General features: G+C 39.8%; 2 protein-coding genes across 3 annotated transcripts; one reads left to right on the plus strand and one right to left on the minus strand.

Moving 5' to 3' along the window:
* Positions 1-306: 306 nt before the first annotated feature.
* LOC113511115 (DNA polymerase interacting tetratricopeptide repeat-containing, protein of 47 kDa) lies at positions 307-3152 on the minus strand. Of its 2 annotated transcripts, XM_052903138.1 has the most exons (4): positions 2955-3152; positions 2113-2388; positions 1534-1724; positions 307-1182 (listed from the first exon to the last, which is right to left on the minus strand). In XM_052903138.1, the coding sequence occupies exons 2-4, from the start codon at positions 2263-2265 to the stop codon at positions 369-371; spliced, it is 1158 nt and encodes a 385-aa protein (XP_052759098.1). In that variant the 5' UTR covers positions 2266-2388; positions 2955-3152; the 3' UTR covers positions 307-368. The 2 variants fall into 2 exon arrangements, with proteins under 2 accessions (XP_052759098.1, XP_026750512.2); XM_026894711.3 differs by lacking the exon at positions 2955-3152 and having other exon boundaries at positions 2113-2936.
* Positions 3153-3598: 446 nt separating this feature from the next.
* Positions 3599-21323, plus strand: LOC113511126 (N6-adenosine-methyltransferase subunit METTL3). Its single transcript, XM_026894723.3, has 13 exons — positions 3599-4025; positions 4522-4711; positions 5341-5465; positions 6147-6238; positions 7031-7157; positions 15034-15229; positions 16400-16488; positions 16935-17033; positions 17775-17919; positions 18526-18673; positions 19115-19226; positions 19487-19553; positions 19758-21323. The coding sequence occupies exons 1-13, from the start codon at positions 3836-3838 to the stop codon at positions 19882-19884; spliced, it is 1707 nt and encodes a 568-aa protein (XP_026750524.2). The 5' UTR covers positions 3599-3835; the 3' UTR covers positions 19885-21323.
* Positions 21324-21616: the final 293 nt, after the last annotated feature.

Below are 21616 nucleotides of genomic sequence, written 5' to 3' on the forward strand. Positions count from 1 at the left end.
GGGTTAATGAGCATAAAAAAACTTACAACCGAATTCAGAACCTGCACCTTTTTTTAAGACAGTTGAAAACATCTTTTAATATTTTTTTTTAAACCGAATTTATCTATGAAACTGGATCCTTAAGTAAATTAAACAAGATTTCGAGAAAGAGAGAAAAAATTAAAACTAAAGCATGACTGCAGTGGCTTTGAAATGTTATTAAATTAAATCCAATTGCATACAATAGTTTCGCAATATAAATCTAGGTATCATCATCATTTCCCCATTTGATCATAGGCCAAGAATTATGCAATAATAGAAGCAGAATCTCTTAAAGATAAATATATTTTTAAATAATTCACAATATAAAACAATATACAAAACAATTTCTAAATAAAACTTTCCAAAAATCTACTCTCAATAACACTGCCGCGAGGCAGTACAAAAAATGCAGGAGTCCCTGCTTTCACTTCAAAATACTTAGTCAATAATATTTCCCCTAAATTCTTAGACGGCTTTATTACATGCGGCATTTTATCGTAGCCCTCAAAGTAAACATTGATTTTCTCACAACTGTATTTATTTTCTTGATCCCATGGTGCTGGGAACAGCTGTTCAAGTTGATTCAATAGTGGCACATTCTCAGGACAAGCTTTGATGAAATCTGTCATTTGGTACTCTGGATACAAAAAGAGTACTGGCCATTTTAATATAGCATTATCAATATGTACCATAGCATCATGAGCTCCAGGCAAGTTTGGTTCTAATTTTGACAAATCAATATCATCCTCATCATCACAATTTGATATTTTTATACCTCTTTCAATTATGAGTCTTATTACTGCATCTTTTTGCTCATTATTCTTTGTCTCTAACCTTTCTTTCTTCCTCTGATCCCTTTCTTGTATTAATTTCTTCTTTTTAGCTGCATTCATAAGGTCTATAGTTTCTTTGTCTTTTGGCTGAATAACCAAGTATTTCTGACAATGCTCTATAGCCAAATCGTATTTTGCAATCTCTATAGCTGATTTTGCAGCTCTTAACATTGCTTTTATGTGATTTGGATTAAATGATAAGGCTTTCTCACTGTCATAGAGTGCAGATCTGTAATTTTTCAAATGCCAATGTGAAGCTGCTCTATTGTTATACAAACTAGCGTTTATTTCTGGATCATTGCATTTCACTTTTATACCTTCAGTGTAACTGTAAACATTTTGAAACAACTTTAAATATTTAAATTTTTTTTTTTTATTTTAAACATAAAATTGACAATAGTCATTTACTGTAGATATTATTATTTTTACTGTCTATATCTTATAGCTTTTCCAGTTACTATATTATTATATTTAATAAGTAAGGCACAAGTTCCGCCAACAAGACCTCAACTTTTAAATAGTCAAGTTTTTATTGACACAACATAGAATTGAAATTAAACTGAAAATGGTAAGTATTGCCTATAGATATGAACAATATTATAGACATAGTAAAATATGCAAAGTTTGCTTTTGCAATAAAATATTAACTGTAATGTATTAATATAAAAAAAATAATCACCCTAAAATAGCCAGCCTATAATTTTTATGTTTGAAATTGAAATTTCCATCCTCTTTATAACTAGTAGCTAGTTCCAGTGGTGTATTCTCTTCTGGATCATACTTCAACTTAGCAAGACCCTCAGCTAATGGTGACAGCTCACCATCATCAGGTGTGGACTTCATGAAGAATGGATGTTTCTCCATCTCTTCCTGGAAATATATTTAACTTTTCTAATATGTACCAATTAATTAATAAAGGATAAGATTTTTTAAGAGATAAAAATTGAATGCTTACTGCATCAGCACTATTAGCATTCAAAGTCAGAATGGTTGGGACATCATAATAAATTCCATAACATAAGTGACCATAATGGAGGTCAAACGAACAGGCTAGCAATAAGGCCGCCCATTACTAATAATCTAAATCCCTCTTAGACCAAGATTCAATACGTCCATACCCCGTAATTTCATTTAAACATTCCAATCTTAAAACCAAAACAGTCATGTAAGCACAGCTGTTTCAGAAACACGAGTGATTCCCAACCAGACGTGTCTCCTTCTAGTAATTACATGTTAGGATACAAATTTTGCTCATTACCTCCCACCGATCTTCTGGCCATCCTTCTGTATACCTCTTCTTTTCCAAGCCATTGATAAAGTCGTCTAGTTCTTTATCCAATTTCTGACACAAAGCTAGTCTCTCCTCGTCTGTCATCGATTTATTGCTGCTTTTTTTAACTTCGCCAGCCATTTGTGTAGGTTATAATAAATAAGAACACTTAACTATTCTACATATATAGTTTCTATTATAGTCAATTCTTTTCCTAGGTTAGCATTCATTAACTAACAATGGATTTCACTACATCCACGAAAACTTATTGAATAAAACAAATTATGAATTTAAAAATCATAACAAAACATGTGAATATGACAGTAGTGTGATAATGACACTGACTATTACTTTTTTAATATAATGTTTCTGAGCTTTAGAGATTGCAACTTTAGACGAACATTTTAAAAAAATATTCTTTTGTTTTATTGCTAATTTAGAGACAAGTTTTGAATTTTTTAATAGCTATCTTTTAGCCTACTAATTTAATAAAATTTAAGATATTACAAGATATTAATTCATACAACAAACAGTTAAAAAAATCACAACGTTTCATAAAAAATATATATGCTATTAAACCAATAAAAATAATAAAATCCTTAGTACATTATTAATATGAAAGTAAGTTTGTTTATTTGTGATATAGTGTGTTATTAAACCTAATAGCGCCTTACCGCCTAAACCAATGGGTAAACAATAAAGTTTGGTATACAGATACTATATAGAATGGAGCAAAATGTAGGTTTTTTTTTATCCCTGACAGTGAACATATCCTCGTCACACAAACAAAGTAACAGCTGAAAGTTTGTTAAGATTAATAAAAAACAGACCTTGCACAATGATATGATTCAATAAGCTTCATGGCTTGTTTATACAAAATGCATAATTTTTGAGAATTGCAAAAGCCATTATAATTTCTGTAAACAATATTAATAAACTAAAAAAAGTATATATGCAATTATATACCAGGATTATTGTTATAACGTAAGTGGAGAACTATTAATCATATATCGTTTAATCATATGGTGCAAATGTCAAAAAATTAAAACATAAGTCAGTCTTTTAAATGTTTTTTAAATATTTTTTAATCCAAGAAAGAGTTATACTTTTAGAAGAAACTGTAAACGTCATGTAATTTCTTCTATAAATATTAATATTAGGAAAATTATATTATTAATTTACTATATAATAATAATATTATAACTGAAAATCTAACCAATTTTAATGTTTTGTTGGCCAAATCTTTTTGTAGTTTATAAGACAGAGAGGGAACTATTTCGAGGTGATCGATTCTTGTTTTAAACTTACAACTCATTGGCAAGATTCAATCAATTCATAGATTAGAGATAGTAGAAATCTGGCATTCCCTTTCTACGATCAAAATGATTGACTGTTTTCTAACTTGAGCAAATTTTGTTAACCGTGTATTGAGCGCAAATTTAAGATTTTTAGCGTTCAGAAAATATGTCAGTGTAGCTATCATTATGACAGCATTGTAACTGTCAAAAATAGTCTGTGTTTTGGCTTCTTTACTATTTATTTTTAATAACTAAAATTTAATAATATTTCACAATTTTTAATATTTTAGCATTTAAAAAAGTTTTTAACAATTTAGGTAATAAAATATGTGATAATCAATTTTTTTACAAAACCATAACCTCTGTGTCCAAACCGGCTTGTATTTATTAGTCCAAATTTAAAAAAGAACATCATGTCTGACGCTTGGGAAGAGATTCAAGCTGTGAAAAGTAAGAGGAACAGTTTAAGAGAAAAACTAGAGAAACGGAAAAAGGAACGGCAAAATATTTTGGGCGCGAACTTGGCACCGCCTGACAAGAGTGAAGGATCACCGAGCGGCAAAGATCGGGTCGTACATAGCCCGGCCCCGCTGAAGAACGACTGTAAGTTTAGTATATAAAATTTAAAAATGGGATTTTTTAAAGAAAGTAAAAATATTACAGTTTCCTTTTCAAAATAGACAATGTAGGCATCAATTTCATTCTTTCATATAAAAGTTGTAGAATGGATTCCCTTTGAAATTTCCCTCCACTAACATTACTAATTTTGGGTTTTTGCATATAAATTCTAAAAGGGGACAGATAAACTAGCATCTCATATTGCTAAATCAATAAGCTTAATTTACATTACAAACTATAAAAGTAAATAGATAGATACTCTTTATTGTTTGCTCTTTATGCTTGATTGTTTTAAAGATTACAGTAGTAAACTAATTTTATGGCATTAGTGCCATTAAAGTTAGTTTCACTAAATCAAAACAATTTCATTTTAATTCAAATGCAAATAAATTGATACTGTCTTTACTGTCTGGCTGAGTGATAATTATTAACAATACTTATAGGAACATATATATTAATTAGAATAAAAAATATTTTTCAGCCCCTCAAAGAACAGATAAACCTAAACAAGTCCCATCAGTATCATTAGAGATGCGATTACTGCAAGTGTTATCAGACATGCAGTTGCAATTACCAGCGACTGCCAGCGCCCTAATGCCAGGACTTGGGGATGTCGATGCAGGCATAGTGGCAAGTCTTCTTCAAAAATTTGCCACCCAGAAACTTATAATGTAAGTAATATTTCATATTTATAAATATTTCATATTTTTATATTTACATTTCATATTATTACATTAGATGTCTAATAATAATAATAGATAAATGTTATCCCTATACCATGGAATTAAAAAAAAAATTAGTAGATACCCAAATCTAAATTCATTTCTAACCACACAGTTTTGCTTTTAGTCAAATATGCTGAAATATTCTTACTAATTGTATAATTATTTATCATATAATATTTCATCATATATGAAAATAGTTAAGATTGTGTTTCACAAAAAAAAAACAACTTCAATTATGTAAAAATTAACTATGGAACCAATTTTGATAAAATTTCTATGAAACCAATCTCTAAGTATATCTTTTCAGATTAAGATTTTTTTTAAATTAAATTACAACTGACAGAGTTATGAGGCATAAAACATGAAAAATACAACTAAATTGAGATCCTCCTTCTTTTTGAAGTTGTTTGATTATTTAACTTCACTTATGCCTTGTCATGTGATATATATTTTTTTTATTTAAAATGTAATATTTGTACTGCAATATAAGTATTTGATTTTTTAAATATCAATGCTCTATAGCTACTTATTCTGCTATTTAAGCTTCACTATACTTAATTATGTATTGTAAATAGAATAAAGGAGCGTTCAGAGGGCACTTCGGATGGAGATATTGAAGTAGTGAGTGCGGAGTGTGTACGACTGGCAGCCGTACTGGCTGCTCTCATAGAGGAACAGTCTACTACCAGCAAGAGGAAGGGTATTAAAACTTTATAAGCCTTCAATACTAATTATATGGAATCAAACTATAAATATGATCAGTCCATTACATCTATAGAAAAAAAATGTTGATTTTTTTAATGGTGCACTATTGATGACTAGTATGCTCGTATGGTGAGATACCAACAAATGATATATGTAAGTCAGTTGGCTTATAATGATAAATTCATTAATTTAGGAACTAACTATCATAGTATCCAGATGGAAACATCTAGAGATTGAGCTGACAAAGTATATTACTAGAAAAATTACCACTAGTCATCCAATATAATTATAATTACTATAATATACATTCTTGTAACACTGGATCACTCTAGCCAGGATGACATTTACAGACTAACTTTTTTATGATCTATCTACTTTAGTACACAATAATAATAATAGCACAGAATAAAAACTAAACTACTGATTTTGATAATATTTCTATTGGACCAATCTAAAAGTATGTGCTTCAGAATAAATAGTGGAGTTTAGTTTTAACTAACATTTAAAAAATACAACCAAATTGAGTTGTTAATAAATATATTAAATCATTCTTTGGTAATGGTAGGCTAATATCCTTCTCTTATAGAAACAAATCTATGCCCAACAGTGGCATGTTAATAAGCTGTTATGAATGGAGGAAAGAACTAATGATATCAAATACTGATAATTTTTCCAGGCAACAATGTTACTGAAGAAAGTACAAAGGTCAAAGTAGCAAAAACAACTACAGAAGAAAAGAAAACAGCAAAGGGTGATACCGATATAATGGTAAGTGGTATTTTATTATTATATGAATACTAGTTTTTACCTGTGACTTTGTCTGTACAACTGAGATATATTTACATTTTTATAGGCCCTTCAAACCGAAACACAACTGCTTCACTGTAGAAACACGAATGGGACAGAGGTTCCCAAGTAAACGACTTATGTACAAAATCTTACTCTGGTAAAATATAAAACGTCGCTGTGAAAATGCGTGCGCGTGATAATTCAACGCCTTTTAGGACGGCTTTATTGACATTTTGGTATAAATACACTAATGGAAGTCTTCAATAATAACTAAATGTTTTTTAATATTCAATTATTAAGGTTATCGCAAAATAAGGCCAGATTTATAAAAAAAAAATTCATGTTTTATTTGTAGAAGTTGGCAGGTATGGTAAAACTAACATTACTCTGTCATATAAATTTAGTGTAACAAAAATAAGTATTATTTTTGTACCATATATGTTATGCTTTATATACAAACCTTATAAACTTTCTTCTTTCGAGTTCTCAAGGTTGACTGGAAGAAATCCCTTTAAGGGATAAGTCTGTCTGTGTACATATTGGCTATAACCTAATATCTATACTATAAATGAATATACGAGAGCTATATAGAGATAGAGATAGCTAGCTAGAGATATATAAATAAATAATGTGCATAAAACAATGAAATAACTGATTTATTACATATCGTTAATTGCTTGAGTTTCTAGTAATTAATTGATTACATACTATTACTCTGTTTCTCTGTCCTGTTAAATTTAGATTAATAGATTAATTTTTATTTCTCCACAGTCATTATTAGCAATGCCATCGAGTAGAGAAAAGGCAGTCAAGAGGGTTGGAGAGGAGATCATGGACTTACTCAGTAAGCCCACTGCCAAGGAGAAGTCTCTCGCTGACAAATTTAAAAGTCAAGGAGGTAACGCAATATAGTAAACTATTTTATCTTGTTTAGTCGTTTAAAAATAAAGACAATCAATCTGGAGTGGTAATGGGATGGTCACAAAACACATGTTCGCGACATTATTTGTATATATCGTAATTTATAGTTGTTAAGTCCTAGTTAATCGTTTTGTATTCTGTTATTTTATATAGATTTACATAGATTTAAGATAGTGTAAGTTAAATAAAGTATTCCTTTGCGTGTTGTCATTATTACCTACGAATAGAAATTGTAACAATAAATAGAATTAAGAAATTGTAAATTGAAATAAAATAAATAAATAGACGCTATAGAGTACCGATCTGAAGAGACACGCGTCTCGTTCATTTTCGCCCCGTCCCGCTCGCACAGATCGCTATCGCGAGTTGGAAACGTTATCGTGCGAGCGGGCGGGTATAAAGATAGGCCGCCTCTCGTCGAGCGGCATTCGCTTCCGGGCAGCGGCGCACTACACTCGAGAAGAAATAGGACAAGAAGAAAAAATACTCTCTTCAGACGGTACCGGAGGCTTCAGAATAGTAATCCCTGTGTTTCACTCCAGCCTGAACCAACGCCCCTACAGTCCACGCTCACCGTACGGCAGTCCACACCGTTCATCGTGGTCCTTCGAGAAGCCGGATTGCTGGAGGAACACCGTTGGTACATCGAGAAGCCGGATCGCTGGAGGAAGACCATTCTGAAGCCGGATCGCTGAAATGCCGACTACGAGAAACATGAAGTCGTCGCAACAAAAAATCGCCGTCACCGAAGCCACAACGTCCGCCGCCACCACGTCGACTACGGCCGCCGGAACGCTGTCCGTCGCTGCCACGCCGTCCGTTGCTGCCACCACGTCGTCTGCGGCTGTCAGAACGTCATCTGTCGCTGCCACGTCGTCTACCGCCGCCACCACATCGACTACGAACACGTCCGGCGATACGACGACCACAGGAGCCACGGAGACTACCGAAGCCACAGGAACGACAGAGGAGACAGCAAGGAAGAAGGAACCGAAGCACGGCACGGCACGCACGGTTCGCACCACGGCCTCGCAGAAGAAGAAGGCTCTGGCCAAGGCACGGGAGGAGCTACTTCGAAAGGAGGTGGAATTGGCCGCCGCACGTGTCGCCGCCCTGGAAGCCGAATCAGAGGACGACGAGGAAGTAGAAGACGACGACGCTACCGTCAGAAGAGAACGAACGTCGGATTGGGTTCATCGAAGCACGCTGGCACTCACGATGGAGCCGCATGTACCAGAGATAGAAGAAGTCACCGGCAAGCGTCAGGGGTTCGTCCCATCGAGACCCGTTGAAGAGGATTCGAGAGCGCCGCCGCCACAGCCGAGCAGCGACGCACTTCACCGGGACCACGCACGCCACGTTGACCCACATGCCGCCATGCCTACGATAGCAGCAGCGATGCAGTCGATGAAGAAAGAAGAACCGGTGCTGAAGGTGGGCATCGATTGTAATGAGTTTGCGATCGCCATGCAGATGGCCGCTCGCAACATACTGCCCTCCAGCGTCAAGAGTCACCGAGTTGCCAGTCTTCAATGGATCGTCGAGCGAGTGGTTACCATGGAAGATGGCCTATGAAGAGAGCGCAAGTCAACTCACAGAACAAGAGAACCTAGCAAGACTGCGCAGAAGCTTGAAGGGGGCCGCAAAGGACGCGGCACGCTCCCTATTCGTCGGGTCTACGACCGCAGAAGAAGTAATGAAGATGTTAGCCGCGAGGTTCGGCCGCCCTGGAGCACTCGTCACAGCCGAACTGAACAAACTCCGCGCGCTACCACGACTCTCGGACAACGCAAGAGACGTCTGCCTCTTCGCAAGCAAGGTGCAGAACGTCGTCGCCACGATACGAGCGCTGAACAAGAGTCACTACCTATACAACGAAGAAATAGTGAGAAACGTCACAGAGAAGATGCCGTCGGTACTACGCTTCAAGTACTACGATTTCGCCAACGACCAACCGGAGGGACAACCGGACCTCATAACACTCTCTCAGTTCCTGCAAAGGACCGCCGCACGATGTGGAAACTTCGCCCCCGCCGAGGAGATACCGTCCGAAGACCGGCGGGAGTCCGCTCCTAGGAAGACGGCGAAGACATACACGACGCAGGAGAAACCCGCTACACCACCGTGCCCGATGTGTCGACGAGAGGGACACGCTCCATCGGACTGCAAGACGATGAAGGAAGCAGACACATCGGCGAGATGGGAGTTAGCGAAGACTCATAGGCTGTGTTTCCGTTGCCTCAAAGTGAGAAGATTTCGCCACGCCTGCAAGAGCAAGAGATGTGGAGTGGATGAGTGCACGCAGACTCATCACCCTCTGCTGCACACCACGCGACAACAGCCGGAGAATGAAGTAACAACACACGTCGTCGAGGACAAGTCCGCCGCAGTCACCGCATCGGCAAGGGAAAACGACAAGATCGCGTTCCTGAAGATCCTGCCGATACGAGTCACCGGTCCCACGGGAACGTGCGACACCTACGCGCTACTGGACGACGGGTCGACTTGCACCATCATCGAGACGACGGTGGCGGAGCGAATCGGTGCTACGGGTCCCCCCGCACCATTCTACATGGAAGGTGTGGCCGGGGCACGGATCAACGCAGCTCAATCGACGCGTGTTCACTTCAAGATCCGCGGGCGGAATTCACAAGAATACACAGTGGGGGCACGGACGATGGACAGACTGCAGTTATCACCGCAGTCGGTACCACGCAGCGTCATCAAGGGCTGTCCACATCTGCGGGACATAGAGAGGGAATTGGTCTATGAAGAGGGCAAACCGACGGTACTGTTGGGGCAAGACAACTGGCACCTACTGCTGGCCCACGAAGTCAGAAGAGGATCCGACACGCAGCCGGTCGCATCACTCACCGACCTGGGATGGGTACTGCACGGTACGAGTCGCGGCAGGACAAGACAGCAGGTGCACAGAATCAGCCACATAGTGACGACACATGAAGAGGAACAATCGATGGAAGAAATGATGAAGCAACATTTCGCGCTCGAATCGCTGGGAATCGCACCGAAGAAGTCTTACAATGAAGAGGAACGTCGCGCCCTACGCATTTTAGAGGAGAAAACTCGTCCGTTACCGGCGGGAGGATACGAGACGGGGTTATTATGGAAGAAGGACGACCCTGTGCCGCCGGACAACTACGAATCGGCAATGCGACGTCTCCAACTGGTCGAAAGGAAACTCGACAAGAATGAAGAAATTAAGAAGAGGTATGAACAACAAATGGACACGCTACTCAAGAACGGGTATGCCGAAGTCGCCCCGCCACGGAGTTCCCAACGGGTGTGGTACCTGCCACACTTCGCCGTCATCAACCCGCAGAAACCGGGGAAACTGCGGATCGTGCACGACGCAGCAGCCAAGACGAAGGGCATCAGTTTGAACGACATGCTGCTGCCGGGCCCCGACTTACTTCAATCGCTACCGGGGGTCCTCATGCGGTTCCGGCAACGACGGGTGGCAGTCACGGCGGACATAAAGGACATGTTCATGCGGGTCACCATACGGGAAGAAGATAGGGACATGCAACGGTTCCTGTGGCGAGGAGATCGACGAGGGTCCACCTGTGGAATATAGGATGAAGAGTGTCATATTCGGCGCAACATCGTCACCGTGTACAGCAATCTACGTCAAGAACAAGAACGCAGAACAGTACAAGGAAGAGTTCCCGGAGGCAGCAACGGCGGTGGTCATGAACCACTACGTCGACGACTACCTCGCCAGCTTCGACACGGAAGAGCAAGCCGTACGCGTCTCAAGACAGGTCGCACAGATCCACGGTCGAGCCAACTACTATCTCCAACGGTGGGCGTCGAACTCGCATCAAGTGCGCGCCGCGTTCTCCGACACCGGCGGGGACAGCGTGGTACAACTCGACGCGGAGAAGATACTGGGGATGGTATGGCGACCTTCTGAAGACACCTTAGGCTTCAACTTCAACGGACACAAGCTTCCGCCACAGATAGCCAGCGGGGAACAGACGCCGACGAAGAGGGAAGCGCTACGAGCGATTATGTCGCTGTTCGATCCACTGGGCCTCGCCACTCCCATCACCATACAGGCGAAGAAGATATTGCAGGAGACGTGGCGTACCGGTATCGACTGGGACACCGAGCTGCAACCACGGGAAGCGGACGCCTGGCGGAGCTGGATGGACCACGTGCGACGGCTGTCCGCGCTGGAGGTGCCGCGGTGCTACCCGGAGGTAGCCACGGCCGATACAGCGGAGCTGCATACATTCGTCGACGCCAGCTCGGACGCGTACGCCTGTGCCGTGTACTGGCGGGCCGTAAGCGCGACCGGCGAGGTCCACGTGTCGCTGATCGCGGCAAAGGGACGAGTGGCCCCACTCAGCAAGGTGACCACGATACCGCGACTGGAGCTGCAAGCGGCCGTCCTCGGGTGTCGCCTATCGCGCACGGCAGTCGAAGAACACGACCTGAAGCCCGCTCGCCGAGTATACTGGTCGGACTCACGCACCGTGCTCGCATGGCTACGCACCGGTCCTCGCGCATACAAGCCGTTCGTCGCGCATAGAGTCGCCGAGATCGTCGAAGAAACGAAGACGAACGAGTGGAGATGGATACCGACGCGGCACAACGTAGCAGACGACGCCACACGCGACCCACCGACGGACTTCGGCTCGCAGCATAGATGGTTCCGTGGGCCGGACTTCCTGTACCTTCCCGAAGACCAGTGGCCGCGTGAAGATAGTACGAGCGACGATAGTCAAGCGGAAACGGGAGAAGAACGCGTACACAAGCTACAGAACGCGACGCAGTTGTCTATAGCATTACCCGATCCGTCACGTTTTTCTAATTGGTTGAAACTTGTTCGCAGTTCAGCACGAGTGTTGCAGTTCATCGACCTCCTGCGACCGACCAGTCAACGCTGTACCGCCATCCGAAAGAGGAACAAGAAGAAAGAGAGCACCGACCCCACTTGGACCCGCACGAAGAAAGTCGATAGAGAGAAGACGAAGATGAAAATCAAGAACAGCAATAGTCCATCTGTGTGTTTCATCCCCATAGACACACACTACCTAGATCGCGCGCGACGACTATGGATTCGCGCGATACAACAAGAGGCGTTCGGCAACGAAATCGCAGTATTGAAACATGGGAAACAGCTGCCGTCATCCAGTCGACTCATACAGCTGTCGGTCGTCATAGACAACGACGACATTCTGCGACTTCGATCGAGAATAGCGGCCGCCGCCGATTTGTCAGCCGAGCAACGAGAGCCCCCATCGTCGACGGAAACCACGCCTGGGTGCGCCTATACATCGCATGGGTGCATCGGAAACTTCACCACGGCGGCTTCGAGATCACCACGAACGAGGTGCGACAACACTTGTGGGTGTTGCGCCTACGACACGCCGTCCGCAGTGAACTGAAGAGGTGTCAGCTGTGCCGCCTACGAAGAGCAAGACCGGCGCAGCCATCAACGGGCAACCATCCACATAGCAGGCTGGCGCATCATCAACGACCGTTCACGTTCACCGGCCTAGACTACTTCGGGCCTATGACCGTGACAGTGGGCCGCACTCACCAGAAGCGGTACGGAGTGCTCTTCACCTGCTTAACGACGCGCGCAGTCCACCTGGAAATCGCCGGCAGCCTCAGCACGGACTCCGCCATAATGGCCCTGCGGCGCTTCATAAGCCGCAGAGGGTGTCCCACGGAATTATGGTCCGACCAAGGCACCAACCTCAAAGGTGCTGACGTCGAACTGAAGAAAGCAGCCGAGGAAGCCATCCAAGAAGAGTCATCAGTCCATTTCATCCGGTGGCGCTACATTCCCCCGAGCGCACCCTTCATGGGAGGTGCGTGGGAACGGCTGGTGCGTAGCGTGAAGACCGCACTAGCCGCTACGTTGAACGAGCGGGCCCCCAAGGAAGAGGTCCTCCACACTCTGCTGGTCGAGGTCGAGCACACCCTCAATAGTCGACCGCTAACCCACGTGTCAACATCGGCAGACGACGACAGCGCCCTAACCCCCAATCACTTCATATTGGGCGGTCCATCGCGCGTCCCACTGCCAGGCAGCTTCACAGAGAGCGACGCGGCGGGACACAAGGAGTGGCGTGCCAGCCAGAGGCTAGCTGACTGCTTCTGGAACCGGTGGGTGAAGGAGTACCTACCCGAGTTGCAACACCGGCGGGAGCCCCGAGCTACACACGGAGCCATCAAAATGGACGACCTGGTCCTAATAGCTGATGGGACCTTGCCTCGCAACACGTGGCCGCGAGGCGTGGTGGTGGCGACCTACCCTGGACCAGACGGCGAGATCCGAGCGGTCGACGTGCGGACGAACAAGGGCATCCTACGGCGACCCACTAAGAAGCTGATCATACTGCCCACATCGACATCGAGCGACGCGAACACGAGTTAACTCCAGCTACGAGAGCTGCGGCGGGAGATTATGTTCGCGACATTATTTGTATATATCGTAATTTATAGTTGTTAAGTCCTAGTTAATCGTTTTGTATTCTGTTATTTTATATAGATTTACATAGATTTAAGATAGTGTAAGTTAAATAAAGTATTCCTTTGCGTGTTGTCATTATTACCTACGAATAGAAATTGTAACAATAAATAGAATTAAGAAATTGTAAATTGAAATAAAATAAATAAATAGACGCTATAGAGTACCGATCTGAAGAGACACGCGTCTCGTTCATTTTCGCCCCGTCCCGCTCGCACAGATCGCTATCGCGAGTTGGAAACGTTATCGTGCGAGCGGGCGGGTATAAAGATAGGCCGCCTCTCGTCGAGCGGCATTCGCTTCCGGGCAGCGGCGCACTACACTCGAGAAGAAATAGGACAAGAAGAAAAAATACTCTCTTCAGACGGTACCGGAGGCTTCAGAATAGTAATCCCTGTGTTTCACTCCAGCCTGAACCAACGCCCCTACAGTCCACGCTCACCGTACGGCAGTCCACACCGTTCAACACAAAAGTTCTAGAGTGGCGACCCCATACAGGCAACCTCAATGTAGGACGACCCTCCACTAAATGGAGTGACGATTTCAAATGCATTGCAGGATGTCAGTGGATGCAGGTGGCTCAGGACCGTTCCTTATGGCAGTCTATGGGGGAGGCCTATGTTCAGCAATGCTTGGATAACGGCTGTGATGATATTGATAATGATGAGTAATTTCAAAATAAAACGGACAAAAAAGTATAATATTCGATTGTAATATTTTTTTTTTATTTTTTTACTTTTTGTGACTATTTTAAATCGATTTAAACAATTGTTTTTACAACAAATAGAATTAGAACAAAAACAATTCTGTTTGTCCTGTTTTATGACGAGCGAAGCTAGCGTTTTTCTTTATGGAGCGAAACATTGTTTGCCGCAGATCCAAATCTGCATGTAGTCATGCAATTCTACTTCTAAGTTCTAATAAGTACATTGTAAATTTCATTAACATTTCATTGCCGTGTGGTCCCAGCATAGAATAGGCCACCCATTCCTTTCCTGTGAGTATCATAAGAAGTGACTAAGGGAGCTTAACGGTCGAGGGAGGGGTAGCAGCATCCCTGTTTTAACATCACTAAAGTTTATGCGGTTTCCAACCAGTCAGCCAAGCGTGACACCTACTGGCAAAATCCAGCCTTTTGGGGGAGGCCTTTGTTCAACAATAGAGAGAAGATGGCTGATATGACGATGATGATGAGGGTATAACAGCACCCCATTGTTTATGCGTATTCACGAATGAAATGCCTATCTCTTTTGCAAAGTAACAACTACTTGTTCATGCTACTTCTAAACTGTTCTCTTATTAAAATGCTTACGAATTCTCATCTGTGATGTGAATGTCTTTGCCTCAGGAGCACAAGTAATGGAGTTCTGCCCGCACGGCACCCGAGCCGAGTGCATGCGTGCATCAGGACCCGACGGCTCCGGACCCGCGCCCCACTACAGCTGCAAGAAACTGCACTTCAAAAAGATCATACAGAGTCACACGGATGAATCCCTCGGTGACTGCTCCTTCCTCAACACTTGCTTCCACATGGATAGCTGCAAGTAAGTTATATGAATATTTACTCTATCTGGGTACAAGATATCTATGACATAATTTTTTTTTTGTTAATCTGAATCGCCTGCTCTTGGTAAAATTCTATAAGATTTCCCCTCCCTGTTACCTATGACTTTAAATAATGAAATTTTTACGTCACCTAGATGAAAAATCTAATTTGGAGGAAATGAAATTATTGTGTTTTAAATATTGATAACTACCAAAAAAAAATTTTATAAAAACGTAGTACATCTAATTACTTACAATTTAAATAAATAAAAATAAATAAAAAAATAAATTATTATGTATACAAAAGACTTAGTATAACATGTATAATCTAAGATGTATACAGGCGCCGGTCCAACCTTCAAGAATTAGTTTGTTCTCTCGTGATAGTTACAAAAATATTAAAAACATAAAGGTATTGGATACAATTTTATGAGCCTATCGACCTCAATATACTGTGAAAATACCAGAGGGAGACTTTGTACAAAAGTCGATTGCTTGGGCACCTCTGACACATTCGTGTTTCAACCGTGAAGCAGTTGTGTTTGCATGACTATGTTTCGGTTTGAAGGGTGGGATATGGCGTGAATTTACTGGGTACAGAGGAATAACACCTGAGTCCTCAGGAATGACAACGCATGGGGAGTATCATGGGTGAAACAGTATACTCTGTTATGTCCATGGTACTGCTCATGTCTATAGGCGACGGTTACCACTTTCCATCAGGTGGGCCGTCAGCTTGTTTGCCATTCTAAGTTGTATAAAAAAAAACCCTTGAAAGTGTGACGTCACAAGACTGTATTAGTGTTGTGGGTATGCCCATCGTGCCCGTGACGGTAGATCCGCGCTTTTTTTTTATACCACTGAGGTGGCAAACAAGCATACGGCCCACCTGATGGTAAATGGTTATCGTAGCCTATAAACACCTCCAATACCAGAGGTATTACGCGTGCGTTGCCGACCCTGAAGAAACCTCTTTACCCCCCTTTAGAAAAACCCCATGCTGTAGTCGCTTGTATGTATATAGAGAAATAGTTAATATTTCATCTCTTTCTTCTGAACAATTCTTTTTTAACTTAAAAAATATGAATACTATAATAATTTTATAGGAGGTATCCATTTTTATGAATAAAATGGATAGGATTTAATCTAATTTATCGTTTTTTTTCTAGATATGTTCACTATGAAGTAGACAATACAGATCCTAATGCAAACGCGCACAAACCTAGCTTGGAGACTACAAGCAAGGGCGCCCATAACGGTAAGACAGTTGTATCAATAAAATTAAACTTTCTGATTTCGTGTTAAGATTTGAAATCTCACATCAGAATAGCTTGAAAATCAAACTTTAACTCTTTCTTCAACATAATTCTTATTTTCGGCTAAAAGAATAGCCACATAGAACCTCCCTTAGTATCTATATATAAGATATATAAGACTAACAATCAGTCCAGGCTTCACATGGTTTTTTTTTTTTTTAAATAAAGTACAAAAGTTTGTAGTATGTTTTTTTTTTACTTTAACCATTACAAACAATAAGTCAAATCTTTCCTCTTTATAATCTTAGTTTAAAACAAAAAATAATGTATAAGTCACAGAGCTCACAGTATTTCATTGTCACCTAAACTCATATATTGGGTATACATGAGTGAATACAAATGCATGCCTTTCGAGACAGATAGCAGTAATAAAAATATTCATTAATAGGGGTAAATGTACCAGCACCAAAGCCAGATGGAGTCCTAACCCTCACACCGCCACAATGGATTCAATGCGACCTGCGTTATTTAGACATGACCTTTCTAGGTGAGTCTATTTTCATTATGTTTTTATAACTAATAACGCAACTTTTAAAATATTTGTAGTCTAGTGTTATTTAATTCATTATAATGGTTACTTCATTTTCTCGCACTGTATAACTATGTTAAAGTAAATGCTGTGAATTAATATTAGGCATGTGCATTAATATTGTATTATATTTAATGTTTGTTATACCTATATGTTATAATGCAATATGCTGTTGGTGTTCTTTAAGTAAATAATTTTGAATTTACGAGGTACAGAGAAATAACACCTGAGTTCTCAGGAATGGCAACGCATGGGGGGTATCATGGGTGAAACAGTACACTCTGTTATGTCCAAGGTACTGCTCATGTCAATAGGCGACGATTACCACTTTCCATCAGATGGGCCGTCAGCTTGTTTGCCATTCTAAGTTGTATAAAAAAAAAGTTATATAATTTATTAGACATCCTTATTTTAAACCATTATTATTTTCACATAGGTGACACACGAGTCTCAGATTTAAAAAAATCACAACGGTATAAATTATATGTGTAAATTTTTCATTGTGACAACCTCAAAAGAGCCTATTTAGTCTCCAGCTAAAAGTCTATTGAAATTTTTACATATCTATGACTTGCCCGATCTATTTTGCCGCTCCGGGCAAAAATGAATATCACTTAAGTACACTACGTTCAACTACGAACTTCTACATGTTTCCATTCAAAATTACCCAATTAAAATGACAAAATATACATTGTACAGGCAAGTTTGCTGTGATTATGGCGGACCCGCCGTGGGATATACACATGGAGCTACCATATGGTACCATGTCGGACGATGAGATGCGATGTCTTGGTGTACCACAGCTGCAGGACAGCGGCCTCATATTTCTCTGGGTTACTGGCAGGTAAATTGATGTGAATTATTAATATTATTAATGCGAAAGTTTGTTGTGATGTTTGTTACTCTTTCACACAGAAACTACTGATGGGATTTGAATGAAATTTGGTGCACAGGTAGATTATATCCTAACTTAACATATATATACTGATTCACACGAGATACAATACTAGTAATCTATATAAATTGTCCTGTATGTACCTACATACTACTCTTCAAGCTTAAAAGATGAATCAAACATAAAGGGAAATATTTTGCGCAGTCAAAATGTATATAAGTACATATAATTATTTTTATTTAACATTCATATTAACCATTAATATAATTTCTTTTTTAATTTTTAAAATTAAATTACTCTGTGAAACTCAAGCTACTTCCATCGTGAATGCGTCTATAAACATCGACATGTTTCGTACATTATAAATATTTTGCTTCGTTATAAATATTTTTTGACATGGAACCAATACGGATATAAACGCATTGTTTGCAAAAAGTATTGTGAAAATCGGTCGAATCGAAAGGAATCGACTATTAAATCACATAAGTACACCATATGCATAATTATTCCCTTCATTAGCACATTAAAGAATAAGTAAACATAAAATAAACGTAGGGCCATGGAACTCGGTCGGGAGTGCCTCAAGCTGTGGGGCTACGAGCGTGTAGACGAGTTGATATGGGTGAAGACCAACCAGTTGCAGCGGATCATACGCACTGGCCGGACCGGACACTGGCTCAACCACGGGAAGGAACACTGTCTGGTATGATTCCATTGAAAATTTATATCATTTTCATAGCAGTACAGTGTCTCAAAAAGTTGAGAAAAATACGATGATTATTGGAAAAGTAAAAATAAATTCACTTTCTAACTGGTTTATTGGCAGGAAAATGTTTTTTAATTTTTTTTTTTTTTATATATGTTTATATGTTATAAATACAATACATAAATGTTCCAAATTGCATTAGTCGTTTATTGCATTACTAATGTCTATTTCTTTTCTATTCCATATATACTCCATATCTATACATGATTTTGATAATCTATGATTTGTTGGATTCGTCTCCGCCCCGAATAGAATAGGATAACTATTTCAATATATAGAAAAAATTCGCTTAAAAAAATTCTTAGGCGGTACGAAGTTCGCCAGGTCAGCTAGTATTCTAATAAAAGTAACTCCATTAAAATCAATTTCTCGTTACAGGTGGGCATGAAAGGAAACCCTGAGAATCTGAACCGGGGACTCGACTGTGACGTCATAGTGGCTGAAGTTCGCGCCACGTCGCACAAACCAGACGAAATATATGGTATAATTGGTAAGTATTTTGAAATAAGTTGCCACGCTTGGCAGGCGGGTTGCCAACTGCAGTCTGGCTTTTAATGGTGTTTTAAGAGGAATGCTGCTGCTCATCCCTCCACCGTAAACTCTCTTAGTCGCCTCTTACGACACTCACGGGAAAGGAACGTGTGGCCCATTCTATGCCAGGACCTACAAATGCAATACAATACAAACACAGTAAATTTGTTAAATTCTCGTTGTGTATAAATGTAGACATCATGTTTATTTTATTTACAGAGAGGCTCAGTCCTGGTACTAGGAAAATAGAACTCTTCGGTCGACCGCACAATGTACAACCTAATTGGTAAGTGTCTGCTTTTAAAACCTACAAAAAATAATCTACTTACAACTAAAACAATTTTAAATAAGTTATTAAAAATTAATTAACAAATTGTTTTTGTTAAATCAATGCACCGTCATTTACTCTCTCTGTTTAACGTAACGGTAAAGAATGGTAAAGAATGCCGGTTTTCAAAAACCAACTATAATATTTGTATGTTTACTGTAGGATCACACTAGGCAACCAGGTGGATGGTGTGAGACTAGTGGACCCTGATCTCATAGCGGCGTTCAAGAAGCGTTACCCCGACGGCAACTGTATGGCGCCGCCCGCGCCCGACCCCGCGCTTGCCTGACCGACAGCGAAGCATACCAACATTGATGTAGTATTAACTAACTAGATGTACAATCATTAAGAAAATGTGTAAATAATATATGTATAATAATATATAATAATAAGCATCATATCAGCCGTTAACTGTCCACTGCTGAATATAGGCCTCTTCGGAGGTTTTGTCAGTACTTGCCACGCTTAGCAAGCAGCGGGTCTACCATGAAAATAAATTCCGAAATTTCGGACTCAATTTCGTGTTTTTGTTTATACCAAAATCGGACCAATAAATGGGAGTTTAACATTTCGTTCGTCATACATCCTATCATAAAAGTCCAAAGGAACAATATTTTAACATTTTTAATATTTCCAAACGGCATGTATTATGTAATTTTAACATCAATTTTGTGTTTCGTTTGGCTCCGAAATTTCGGAAAACATTTCATGGTAGGCCCTCAGGTTCGCAACCACAGTTAGGCATTGATTATGTTTTAAGAGAGATACTGCTAGGCCCATCCCTCGACCCTTGAGTTCCCTTAGTCGCCACTTACGACACCCATGGGAAAGGAAGGCGTGGCCATACATTTAAATACAATATAATTAATTGTAATTATTTTTTACTATCAGATGTAAAAGATAGATGTGATTTGCGTTCGTAAAAACCTAAGATACACAGTTATTAAGAAGACATGTACATAAATATTAGTAATTTAAATTTTAGCTATATTTAATTATAGTTATTTTTAACTATTTTATATTATCAGTTATTATAAATGATATTGTGATTTTCGTTCGCAATGACCTAATATCACACTCGCTACTGTTTGTTATTGAAAGTGAAATATTTTACCCTACTAAACGAGTGCTACCCATGACTCACGAACAAATCTGAATACGCCAGCGTTTTATTTTTTACTTTTTGCTGATTTTGTAGCAGTCAATATGGTATATGTGATTTTATGTTCAAATGATATTTCACTTGCTACATGTGATATTAGTTAAATAATTATATTTTTTTACAGTTCAGTTCATGGCTGCTATATTTCTTTTATACCTACCTACTGTAGTCAGTTAGTGGATTTGTATTGTATTTAGCTTTAAAGAACGAATATTATAATTATATATTTATATATACAAATAATTATTATTATATATACAAATATAATATAAAATTAATACTATGAATTATAGAAAGAAAAGTTGCTCTATATTATATACAGTCTCCTTTGTTAATATTCGCTTGTACATAGCTAGAATATCTGTAAATATATAGAGTATATAATATTAAGATTAATTTGTTAAGCAACAGAGAGACTAGTGTGAGTTGTACATAAATTTATACTGTAACTGGGTTATGTCTATAATTTTAATAAAAAATAATAATGAAGAAAATTAGAATGAAATGAAATGAAACGAATCCTCCCTTGACAGTGTGACGATATAATAAAATGACAATTAAATATTTTGCTGCTGTTTTTTGTCTCACTCATTTTTTATATGGAGATTTTTATTTATACGATTTTTTTTTCTTAAACCTGGTCCTGGCATTTACAAACATTAAAAAAGAATTAGCCAAATAGGTGAAGTCGTTCAGAAGTGATGCATTTATAGATTATATTTTATGACTAGCTGTATCACACAACTTCAGCCACGTAATATATATTAGGTATCATATGTGCCGAGTCCTCAGTACATATGGGGGAAAGGGATTGTTAGTAATGGGTTCTAACAACCCATTGCTAACACCCTATCCAGTC

Source organism: Galleria mellonella, unplaced genomic scaffold (assembly GCF_026898425.1).
Source record: "Galleria mellonella isolate WM207_F2 unplaced genomic scaffold, CSIRO_AGI_GalMel_v1 utg133, whole genome shotgun sequence".
NCBI lineage: Eukaryota > Metazoa > Arthropoda > Insecta > Lepidoptera > Pyralidae > Galleria > Galleria mellonella.